General features: G+C 37.1%; 1 protein-coding gene across 1 annotated transcript in view; it reads left to right on the top strand.

Moving 5' to 3' along the window:
* Positions 1 to 12,487, top strand: part of LOC109262290 (A disintegrin and metallopeptidase domain 3-like) — a 134,562-nt gene that overhangs the window by 7,437 nt on the left and 114,638 nt on the right. The window contains exon 4 of the mRNA XM_019440717.2: positions 5,020 to 5,098. Coding sequence (XP_019296262.2) covers positions 5,020 to 5,098 — 79 coding nt within the window. The remainder of the gene's footprint in view (positions 1 to 5,019; positions 5,099 to 12,487) is intronic.

Genomic DNA, 12,487 nt, shown 5'->3' with positions numbered 1-12,487 from the left:
AGCCTGCCTGGGATTCTCTCTATCCCTCTCTCTCTGCTTCTCTCTCTCTCTCTCAAAATAAATAAAATTAAATTAAAAAAAATCATCATGTTTTGAGTACTACTTTAAATACGCATAATGGTACAATACTTCTCTATATAATTTATCTTAATATGGTGGACCACTAAAGTGACCCCAATTCTTTACCTTTGCCTTTATCTTCACTCTTTGCCATGTAACTTTGAGTTCCTATCATCAAGAGGTGGAATATATGCATCACACCCCAGCCTCCCCACTCCCAGCCCTTGGATATGAGTTTATCTGTGCAAGGCCAACTTCATGGGTGTATGGTCCTCCAGGACTCCATGGTTAGACATGCTCTGTACTTGGTTTAATTCTCTGTTGTTGCTTCCCTGAGATTCTTAATACTTTTGAACAAGAGACCTCATATTTTAATTTCACTACGGGCCCTGCAAATCATGTAGCCCATTCTATGGCTATGTGACTTACTTTGGCCAAAAAGATGTTAGCTGACTTGATTTAAACAGAGGTTTGAAAAAGCTCCCCTGCGTTCCTGCTCTCCATCTTGTTTGTCTGCCATCCCCATGAGAATATGCTTGGGCCAACTTGCTGGGAGATGGAGACAGGTGGGGCACAGCCAAGGTGCCCTAATCATCTCTAGATAAGTCAACATTCAGCTGAATCCCAGACCATTGAGCAAGCCCGGCCGCCATTAGCAGAACTACTAAGTCTACTCACACTTGACCCAGAAGTGTGAGCAATAGATACTAATTATGTTACTGGGTGTGTTTCTCGTTTTGAGGCTGTGCTTTTTGTGCAAAATTTTTCATAACGTTTTTATTTGAGAGTCATTCATACAGATTTGTGCAGAATGAGTTCATTGATTGTAAATACATATGTAGCCATTGAATAAATATATCTCACTTGTTATTTGTCAACCTATATATTTATAGCAAGAAAAGCTGTCTTGTGGCTACCTTTGGCCATGATGTTCTGGGCTCCAGTGAAATTGAAGAGCAATAAATGATACAATTGTCAAGAGTGCTGTATGCTACTAATTTTTACTTCCAAGGATTTATACCAGTCTTCACTCACACCAATAATTCAAAAACATTTCTGTTCTCTACATTCTCAATAAAATGAGTATCTTCACTCACTTATTTTTGTTAATGCATAAGAAATGCTATTTTATTGTTATTTCTATTCATTTGTTTTGGGTTATTTATTTTCAATCTATGGCTTATCCTTCTGCTTTTCTTTCTGTTTTTTTTTTTTCCCATGATCAATCTGTGGGAAGTTTTGTTTCCTGTAGATATTAACTCTTTATACGTTCTGTATGTTGCAAACATGCTATCCAGCTTACTTATTGTCTTCTTCCTTTGTTTGTGGGATTTATTGCTAAAAAAATGAAATATTCATATAATCATTATACTCATATTTTCTTTCATAGGTTCTCAGATTCCTCACTTGTGTCACTCACATCTTGAATTTATAATATTCCTGTAGAATTTTAAAAATTCTTTTTACATTTACGATGTAAATCCAATGCTTTCAGTTTCTTTACCTACCAACTGTTTTTGCATTTTCCAAGTTTTATTTCTGCTCTCTTTTTATTTTTTCCTTTTATTGCAATTTTATGCAATATTGTATTAGTTTAGTTTGTATTGTTTAGTTAGACTAGTTTCAGATTATTTTCTTCAGATGGGTAGCTTTCTAAACCTGTTCATATCTGCAAATGTCCCTTTTGTTCTCATAACTGAATAAATCCCTTAATTTTTCATTTTAGTTTTAAATCATTACACATTAAAAAATTTTTTTTTATTACGTTTAGTTTTGAGAGGCAGAGAGAGACAGAGCATGAGTGGGGGAGGGGCAGAGAGAGAGGGAGACACAGAATCTGAAGCAGGCTCCGGGCTCTGAGCTGTCAGCATAGAGCCTGACATGGGGCTCGAACTCATGAACTGTGAGATCATGACCTGAGCCGAAGTCGGACGCTTAACCGACTAAGTCACCCAGGCACCCCAAATCATACACATTTTAAAACATTTTATGGAAATATATGGTCTCATCCAGGGTCTTATGGATCTGCCCTTTATAGTATAGGTTTTCCTTCAACTATTTTTCACATCTTTATTTTGGCTGTGTTTTTTTACCTATTTGGTAGTAAATTTGTTCTGTTTATTGGCTAGGCCTCTAATTCTGTTCTCAGCACACAAATTCTCTTTGGGACATTTATTAAATTATTTTTAACTGTCATCATCATTTTAGTTTTGAGTATTTTTTTTCTTAAATGATATGCTTTGAAAGCTTATTAACTTTTTAACTTGTTAACTTTGCTTTAAATAATCATTATTTTCTGTAATCAATTTCTTCATTCAACCTCATAGGGAACTTGCTTTTAAGTTTTGCCTTTTTCCCTTTTGTTGTTCATTTTCCTTACATTGAATGTTGTTTTCCATTGAATGGTCATTTGTATTTTTTTATTTCACTAAGCAGGCTTCTTTGTTGTTTTGTGTAGAAGCAAAAGTATACTTTTATACCCAGGATGAATAAACTTGCAAACTAAACTTTTATCCTTTTATTTTAAAAAATTTATTTATTTAAGTTCAAGTTAGTTAACATATAGCATAGTATTGGCTTCAGGGGTAGAACCCAGTGCTTCATCACTTACATATAACAGCCAGTGCTTATCCCAACAAGTGCCCTCCTTAAGGCCTATAGCCCATTTGGCCCTTTTCTCCCCCTGGCCCCACCTCCCCTCCAGCAACCCTCAGTTTGTTCTTCATATTTAAGAATCTCTTATGGGTGCTCCTGGGTGGCTTACTCGGTTAAGCCTCTGACTTTGGCTCAGGTCATGATCTCACGGTTTGTGAGTTTGGGCCCCATGTAGGGCTCTGTGCTGACAGCTCAGAGCCTGGAGCCTGCTTCAGATTCTGTGTCTCCCTCTCTCTGCCCCTCCCATGTTCCCATTCGGTCTCTTCCTTTCTCTCTCTCAAAAATAAATAAATATTGAAAAAAAAAGTCTCTTATGGTCTGCCTCCCTCTCCATTTTTATCTTATTTTTCCTTCCCTTCCTTTATGTTCATCTGTTGTGTTTCTTAACTTCCACGTATGAGTGAAATTATATATTTGTTTTTCTCTGACTGACTTATTTCACTTAGCATGATACACTCTAATTCCATCCACGTTGTTGCAAATGGCAAGATTTCATTCTTTTCATCACCAAGAAATATTCCATTGTGTGTGTGTGTGTGTGTGTGTGTGTGTATGTGTGTGTGTGTGTATATATATATATATATATATATACCACCCTTACTTCTTCTTTATTCATCAGTCTTTGGATATTTGGGCTCTTTCCATACTTTGGCTATTTGTTGACAGTGCTGATATAAATATTGAGGTGCATGTGGCCCTATGAATCAGCATTTTTGTATCCTTTGAATAAATACCTAGTAGTGCAATTGCTGGGTTGTAGGGTAGTTCTATTTTTAGTTTTTTGAGGAACCTCCATACTGTTTTCCAGAGTGGCTGCACCAGTTTGCAGAGTGGCTGCACCAGTGCAAAAGAGATCTTCTTTCTCCACTTTTTTGCCAACATCTGTTGTTTCCTGAGTTGTTAATTTTTGCCATTCTGATAGGTGTGAGGTGGTATCTCACTGAGGTTTCGATTTGTATTTCTCTGATGATGAATGATGTTGAGCATCCTTTCGTGTGTCTGTTAGCCATCTGGATGTCTTCTTTGGAAAAGTATCTATTCATATCTTCTGCCCATTACTTCACTGGATTATTTGTCTTTTGGTGGTTGAGTTTGGTAAGTTCTTTATAGATTTTGGATACTAACTCTTTATCTGATATGTCATTTGCAAATATGTTCTCCTTTTAATTATGCTTTTCAGAAATCTGTTGAATTTCGTTTTCCTGGGAAATGATTCTGGGTTTCCATTTCCACCACCTTCATTTACATGCTTAGTTACTAAAATGAGGCTCTGCCCTTGTGCCAGAATTTGTGTTCTAGGTACTTGCATATAAACCAACCCAGAATATTTGGGATGTCCTTGAATATGTGTGCAATATGAGCTGATAAATATCAGTTTTTTTCTGGGAAGCCCTCTGGTTTTGTTATTTAAATTGAGGAAAAGAGAAAGCTGTCAGGAATGAGCAAAGATGAAGGAGGTCTGGAAAGAGAAGTAGTGGTGAAAGTATGCACTCCGTGAATGCTGTAGTCCTTCTCTGACTCTTGGCATTGAACTGCCCCTTGATATCTGGAATCCTTGAGAAACCCCAGTTCTCTCCACAATAAATAATGGTGTCAGATTGTTCTGTAAGAATCGCTATCTTCTCTGTAAGATTTCACTTTGGTACCATTTATGTGAGGTTTGTCTGTAGAGATCATTTAGCTTATGAAATTTGAGCAAAACACTAGTCTTCTAAAAAAGGCTTTAAGAACTATTGTGTGCTTCTGCAATTTCTTTTCCTCTTCTGCTACAAGAAAAGCATGTTTCAGCGGGTAGGAGGTATGTCTTTTCCCAGGTTCCAGAATGAAGATAGTGTGGGGTTGACAATAAACATGTAAAGAACATTCACTGTTGATTTAAGGCATTGAGAATTCTGAGGTTGTTTTTACCACAGCACAATTTCATGAAAACTATCAGAAAAAGCATATATTTTTTGTTTCTTATCAATCCATGGCTACTTGTTAGCAAATATATTTATGCCCTGAGATTTACTGATGGTTGGATCTTAAAGAAAATTTGTTGTGGGAATCTGGAAGTCCTGGTTTTATTATACATAGATCTATGTCATTATGATGTCCCTACTGGTATCTGATTATACTGCTTATTATGTTTTCCTATATACAAAACATGCTGTCAGAAAGCAAATGAGATAATGGAGAGATGGCTCAATTTAATTTTTGGATATTTGAAACGGTAAAATTGAATGTAAATTATGCTTAATTTCATGATTTTGCTTGTATTTATATTACTATTACAGTGAAGTGTCATTCCTTTCGTTGAATTAGGTCATTTTTAGACCCTCATTTCCTTGTGTATGCATACAACAAATCAGGAACATTGTATCCAGATTCTTCATTTATGAAGGTAAGTTTTGCTTTGTGTTCTGTAGATTTATGTGTTTTTATTGTGTATATATATATATGTATACACATACATACATACATACATACATACATACATCATTAAAGTGCTGTTGGTGGAAAGCAAAAGGATGCCTTCTATCCCACAGAATTATTCGGCAAACAGATTAGAAGCCCAAATATAAGATGGCAATTTGTAGGAAGACAGACTGAATAGAACAACTACTTTTCAAACTTGGAACTCGAATCTCCTATCCAAACAGGTCCTTTAAACTATGACAAGTTTAGAGGTCTTAGAGGGAAAGTGAGTTAAGGAGCTAAGAATAAGAAACCCCAAAACACAGAGTCATTTTGTTTATTTGTTTGTTTATTTATTTATTTATTTATTTATTTATTTTTTTGTTTTTGGAAAATATTTTTAAATTTTATTTTTGTAATTTGCATCCAAATTAGTTAGCATATAGTGCAACAATGATTTCAGGAATAGATTCATTAATGCCCCTTACCCATTGAGCCCATCTCCCCTCCCACAACCCCTCCAGGAACCCTCTGTTCTCCTTATTTAAGAGTCTCTTATGTTTTGTCCCCCTCCCTGTTTTTATATTATTTTTGCTTCCATTCCCTCATGTTCATCTGTTTTGTCTCTTACAGTCCTCATATGAGTGAAGTCATATGATATTTGTCTTTCTCTGACTGACTAATTTTGTTTAGCATAATATCCTCTAGTTTCATCCACATAGTTGCAAATGGAAAGATTTCATTCTTTTTGATTACTGAGTAATACTCCATTGTATATATATACCACATCTTCTTTATCCGTTCATCCACCAATGGACATTTGGGCTCTTTCCATACTTTGGCTATGATCAGTAGTGCTGCTATAAACATTGGAGTGCATGTGCCCTTTGGAAACATACCTATATCCCTTGGATAAATGCCTAGTAGTGCAATTGCTGGCTCGTAGGGTAGTTCTATTTTTAACTTTTTGAGGAACCTTCATACTGTTTTCCAGAGTGGCTACACCAGTTTGCATCAGTGCAAAAGAGATCTTCTTTCTCCACATCCTCGCCAACATCTGTTGTTTCCTGAGTTGTTCATTTTAGCCATTCTGACAGGTGTGAGGTGGTATCTCATTGTAGTTTTGATCGGTATTTCCCTGATGATGAGTGATGTTGAGCATTTTTTTCATCTGTCAGTTTGGCCATATGGATGTCTTCTTTGGTGAAGTGTTTATTCATGTCTTTTGCCCATTTCTTCACTGGATTATTTGATTTTTGGGTGTTGAGTTTGATAAATTCTTTATAGATTTTGGATACTAACCCTTTATCTGATATGTAGTTTGCAAATATCTTCTCCCATTCTGTTGGTTGGTTGCCTTTTAATTTTGCTGATTGTTTCCTTTGCTGTGCAGGTCCCAATAGTTCATTTTTGCTTTTGTTTCCCTTATCTCTGGAGATGTGTTGAGTAAGAAGTTGCTGTGGCCGAGGTCAAAAAGAGGTTTTTGCCTGCTTTCTCCTTGAGGATTTTGATGGCTTCCTGTCTTACATTGAGGTCTTTCATCCATTTTGAGTTTATTTTTGTGTATGGTGTAAGAAAGTGGCCCAGGTTCATTCGTCTGCATGTCGCTGTCCAGTTTTCCCAGCACCACTTGCTGAAGAGACTGTCTTTATTCCATTGGATATTCTTTCCTGCTTTGTCAAAGATTAGTTGGCCATACGTTTGTGGGTCCATTTCCGGGTTTTCTATTCTGCTCCATTGATGTGAGTGTCTGCTCTTGTGCCAGTACCATACTGTCTTGATGATTACAGCTTTGTAGTGTAGCTTGAAGTCTGGGATTGTGATGAGCTTTGTAGTGTAGCTTGAAGTCTGGGATTGTGATGAGCTTTGTAGTACAGCTTGAAGTCTGGGATTGTGATGCCTCCTGTTTGATTTCCTTTTTCAAGATTGTTTTGGCTATTTGGGGTCTTTTCTGGTTCCATAAAAATTTTAGGATTATTTTTTCTAGCTCTGTGAAGAATGCTGGTGTTACTTTGATAGGGATTGCATTCAATATGTAGGTTGCTTTGGGTAGTATCAACATTTTAACAATATTTGTTCTTCCTATCCAGGAGCATGGAATCTTTTTCCATTTTTTTGTGTCTTCCTCAATTTCTTTCATAAGCTTTCTATAGTTTTCAGTGTATAGATTTTTCACCTCTTTGGTTAGATTTATTCCTAAGTATTTTATGGTTTTTGGTGCAACTGTAAATGGGATCGATTCCTTGATTTCTCTTTCTGTCACTTCACTGTTGGTGTATAGGAATGCAACTGATTTCTGTGCATTGGCTTTATATTCTGCAACTTTGCTGAATTCATGAATCAGTTCTACCAGTTTTTTGTGGAATCTTTTGGGTTTTCCATATAGAATATCATGTCATCTGTGAAGAGTGAAAGTTTGACCTCCTCCTGGCCAATTTGAATGTCTTTTATTTCTTTGTGTTGTCTGATTGCTGAGGCTAAGACTTCTAATACTATGTTGAATAACAGTGGTGAGAGTGGACATCCCTGTCTTTTTCCTGACCTTAGGGGGAAAGCTCTCAGTTTTTCCCCATTGAGGATGATACTAGTGTTGGGTCTTTTGTATATGGCTTTTATGATTTTGAAGTATGATCCTTCTATCCCTACTTTCTTGAGGGTTTTGTCAAGAAAGGATGCTGTATTTTGTCAAATGCTTTCTCTGCATCTATTGAGAGGATCATATGTTCTTGTCCTTTCTTTTATTGATATTATGAATCACATTGATTGTTTTGTGGATATTGAACCAGTCCTGCGTCACAGGTATAAATCCCACTTGGTCAGAATGAATAATTTTTTTAATGTATTGTTAGATCCGGGTGGCTAATACCTTGTTGAGGATTTTTGCATCCATGTTCATCAGGGAAATTGGTATATAGTTCTCCTTTTTAGTGGGGACTCTGTCTGGTTTTGGAATCAAGGTAATGGTGGTTTCATAGAAAGAGTTTGGAAGTTTTCCTTCCATTTCTATTTTTTTGGAACAGCTTCAAGAGAATAGGTGTTAACTCTTCTTTAAATGTTTGGGAAAATTCCCCTGGAAAGCCATCTGGCCCTGGACTCTTGTGTTTTGGGAGATTTTTGATTACTAATTTGATTTCTCTACTGGTTATGGGTCTGTTCAAATTTTCTATTTCTTCCTGTTTCAGTTTTGGTAGTGTATATGGTTCTAGGAATTTGTCCATTTCTTTCAGATTGCCCATTTTATTGGCATATAATTTCTCATAATATTCTCTTACTATTGTTTTTATTTTCTTCTGTGTTGGTTGTGATCTCTCCTCTTTCATTCTTGATTTTATTTATTTGGGTCCTTTTCTTTTTCTTTTTGATCAAACTGGGTAGTGGTTTATCAATTTTGTCAATTTTTTCAAAGACCCAGCTTCTGGCTTCATTGATCCGTTCTGTTTTTTTGGTTTTTGTTTTTGTTTTTGTTTTTGTTTTTGGTTTCTATAGCATTAATTTCTGCTCTAATCTTTATTATTTCCTGTCTTCTGATAATTTTGGGTTTTATTTGCTGTTCTTTTTCCAGCTCTTTAAGGCGTAAGGTTAGGTTGTATATCTGAGATCTTTCTTCCTTCTTTAGGAAGGCCTGGATTGCTATATACTTTCCTCTAATGACTGCCTTTCCTGTGTCCCAGAGGTTTTGGGTTGTGGTGTTATCATTTTCATTGGCTTCCATGAACTTTTTAATTTCCTCTTTAACTTCTTGGTTAGCCCATTCATTCTTTAGTAGGATGTTATTTACTCTCCAAGTATTTGGAGTTCTTTAGTCTCCAAGTATTTGTTACCTTTTCAAAATTTTTTCTTGTGGTTGATTTGGAGTTTCATAGTGTTGTGGTCTGAAAACATGCCTGGTATGATCTCAGTCTTTTTGTACTTGTTGAGTGCTGATTTATGTCCCAGTATGTTGTCTATTCTGGAGAATATTTCATGTGCACTGGAGAAGAATGTATATTCTGCTGCTTTAGGATGAAATGTTCTGAACATATCTTTTAAGTCCATCTGGTCCAGTGTGTCATTCAAAGCCATTGTTTCCTTGTTGATGTTTTGATTGGATGATCTGTGCATTGCTGTGAGCAGGGTGTTGAGGTCCCCTACTATTATATTACTATCAATGAGTTTCTTTATGTTTGTGATTAATTGCTTTATATATTTGGGTGCTGACACATTTGGCACATAAATGTTTACAATTGTTAGGTCTTCTTGGTGGATAGACCCCTTGATTATGATATAATGCTCTTCTTCATCTCTTGATACAATCTTTACTTTAAAGACTAGATTGTCTGATATAAGTATGGCTTATAAACATTGTAAACAGCATATAGATGGATCTTGTTTTCTTATCCATTATGTCACCCTATGTCTTTTTATCGGAACATTTAGTCCATTGATGTTTAGAGTGAGTACTGAAAGATATGAATTTATTGCCATTATGTTGCTTGTAGAGTTGGAGTTTCTGGTGGTGTTCTCTGGTCCTTTCTAGTCTTTGTTGCTTTGGTCTTTATTTATTTGTTTTTGTTTTTTCATCTTTTCTCCCCTCAGAGAGGTAAAAAATGAGGTAAATAAAAAAATTAAAATTAAATTAGATTAAATTAAAATAAAAAATAAGATTAAGGAAATACTAAAATTAAAAAAATAAAAACAAACACACACACACAAAATGGAATAAATGATGCTATATCTTTAGTCTGGGTGTTGAAAGGGGCTTGATAGATTAGAGAAAATAGGGGAAAGAAAAAACAAAAAGAAAAAAAACAAAAGGAAATTCTTTGAAATTTTGATAAATGGATACACTGAAGTAGACTAAAATTAATTGATGGAAGTAAAATAGAATTTAAAAATATTACACAAAAGTAGAAAATATAGTAGAAAAAAATTAAAAGTATTTTTAACAAAAATTGGAAATAAAAATTAATTTTTTCTCTTTCTGTATTCAAGAAAAAGAAAAGAAACAAAAAAGAAAAGAAAGGAAATTCAATAGATGGACCAGCGAACAGAGTGACATACAACTGAAATTACTTTATTTTCCCCTAGAAGTCAAATTATGATGAGCTTTATAGTCTATACACTAAGCAGGCAGAGAGACTTGTGTTCCTGAGGAGTGAAGTTTGCCCATTTGGGCATGACTTAGAGTAATGGCTCTGTTCTCCACTAGATGGCGCTGCTTAGCTTACTGGGATGGATTTTTGTGGTGCTTGTAGGTGTGTATGTTCATTCACAGGAGTGGTGAAAATGGTGCACCCAGCTACCCAGTCTGTAGTATTGGAACTCTGTTCTCCCTGAACAGCAATTGTGCACCCATCCTTTGTCTTTGACTTCTGTCCACTCCCCAGTTTTACACAGTCCGTGACCAAGCCCCAGGCAGTGTCTCCTTCCTGAGTTTTGTCTCAGATGCAGCTCTTTTTCCCAACCTGTTACTTCTGAGGGACTGTGGCTTTGACCTGTTCTGCCCCTCTGCAGGAGGGTCTCACCGTGCAATGGCTGGGTGCTGGCTGCACCCAGGAAGTTTGTGGGAACATGCTGCTGCTGATGCCTAGAGACTGTGGCCGGGTGCCAGCCCGCCCCAGAAAAAGTTTGTGTGATAGTGTAGCAGCAGAGTTTGAGGGATTATTGAAAATCACAACACACATCTGACACCATGCTTCACCCTTAACGATGGTGTTCCAGCACCAGTGAATGTGGTTGTTCTCCTGGGTCCACTGGGCCCTTGCCTTTGGGGGACCCACACAGCCTCTACCAGGTGTCCTCCCAGCAGGAGAACCACCTCTCCCCATGTGGCCTGAAGAACCCCAGGCTCCACTTTGCTCCAGGGGATTTGCCCTTCCCACCAGAGCACTGCCAGGTATCTAGCTGTGGAGTTTCAGACTCTGCACTCCCCCTGTTTATAGTCTTAATGTAGTTTAAACCCTCTCCTTTCTCCTTTATCCCTTTTTAGTTCAGTCCCTGTGGCTGTTTCCACTTTTCCACTTTCTCTCCAGCTGCTTTTGGGGGGGTGCTTTTCCCATATTCCCCTCCTCCCCCCGTCTCCGTCCTCTCTCTGCACACAAAAGCAGCTCCCTGTCCTCCGTGGCTTCTCTCTTCCCCAGTTCACCTTTCCATGTTGTGTATCTGCTGAATTCTGTGGTTCAGGTTGTGCAGATTGTTATGTTAATCCTCAGATCAGTTTTCTAGGTGTGCAGGATGGTTTAATGTTGGTCTGGCTGTATTTCACGGAGACAAGACACACAAAAAACTTTCATGCTGTTCCACCATCTTGGCTCTTCCCCAGAGTCATTTTAATTGAGATTTTGTAGGGCCTGAGCAGAGGAGGAAGTAGTGGGAATTACTGTGTGGAATGACCTTATAGAAAGAACTGCCTTATAGAAAGGGAAAGTGAGGATGCAAAAGCATGTTGAGTATAGAATCTGAATAGGTTCACATGGGAAACACAGGAGTTTGTGTTGTTCCCAAAATGCAGATAGGAGTCAAGAAATTTTAAGTATGTGAGAAAGTTAGCTTTAGTCTGTGAGATATTTATTTTGTGAGAACAGATGATTGGGAAGAAGTAAATGCAAGTGAAGAGTCAGATTCTATTGCCACATTGCAACTGAGAGACAATGAAATTAAAAATAATTAGTACAACATTGTTTTGTTTTTTACCATATGCAAGTAAAAAGCAGAACAAAATACATGAGACTCCTATTTTGAGACATTTGGCAATAGGCTGATCAGGAATTTTTTTTCTCTGAGAGAAAAGAAAGCCCAGAAGATGAGTCACATTCAACTTGGCCTTCCGAGGATAAAGTCTTAACCAGAGCATAGGGAGTTGGAACCAGGCAGAACTTGAAGAATTTGGAGTTCAGCATTGCTGAAGCAGCTGGAACTGGCATGACACAGGACCAGAGAAGAGGGGCCATGAGACGTATGATTTTTTATGGAGAGGGGAGTTGCCCTTATGTCCCTGACTAAAGATTAGCCTGCCTATGTGCTGGATAAAACTCTACTAAAGGGCAGAGAGTAAAATGGAGATAATACTAAAGGTCAAACAGTGTTGGGAGATGTTGTATTTTCAGCCTGGACAGAGTAGGGTGACTTTGCTGACACCCAGACATTCAACTGAGACCAGAAAGACTGATTCTTAGGAGGAAAGGTCAAGCTTTAGAGTAAGAGATACTCTTATCACCCCAGTTCCCTACCCAAGGTCTAAAACTCAGAAACAAGAGGGTTCAGAATGGTTGCCATTAAATTAATTTGCCTTCCTATACCAAATGCAAAACTCTACAAAGGGTTAAAACATAGTAGATGAAAGAAATAATGCAGATAAGGGTAGAAATCAATGAGATAGAAAAATGAAAAAGAATAG

The sequence above is a fragment of the Panthera pardus genome, unplaced genomic scaffold, assembly GCF_024362965.1.
Source record: "Panthera pardus isolate Hobbes unplaced genomic scaffold, ASM2436296v1 HiC_scaffold_13, whole genome shotgun sequence".
NCBI lineage: Eukaryota > Metazoa > Chordata > Mammalia > Carnivora > Felidae > Panthera > Panthera pardus.
This window is presented reverse-complemented; position numbering and strand designations above follow the sequence as displayed.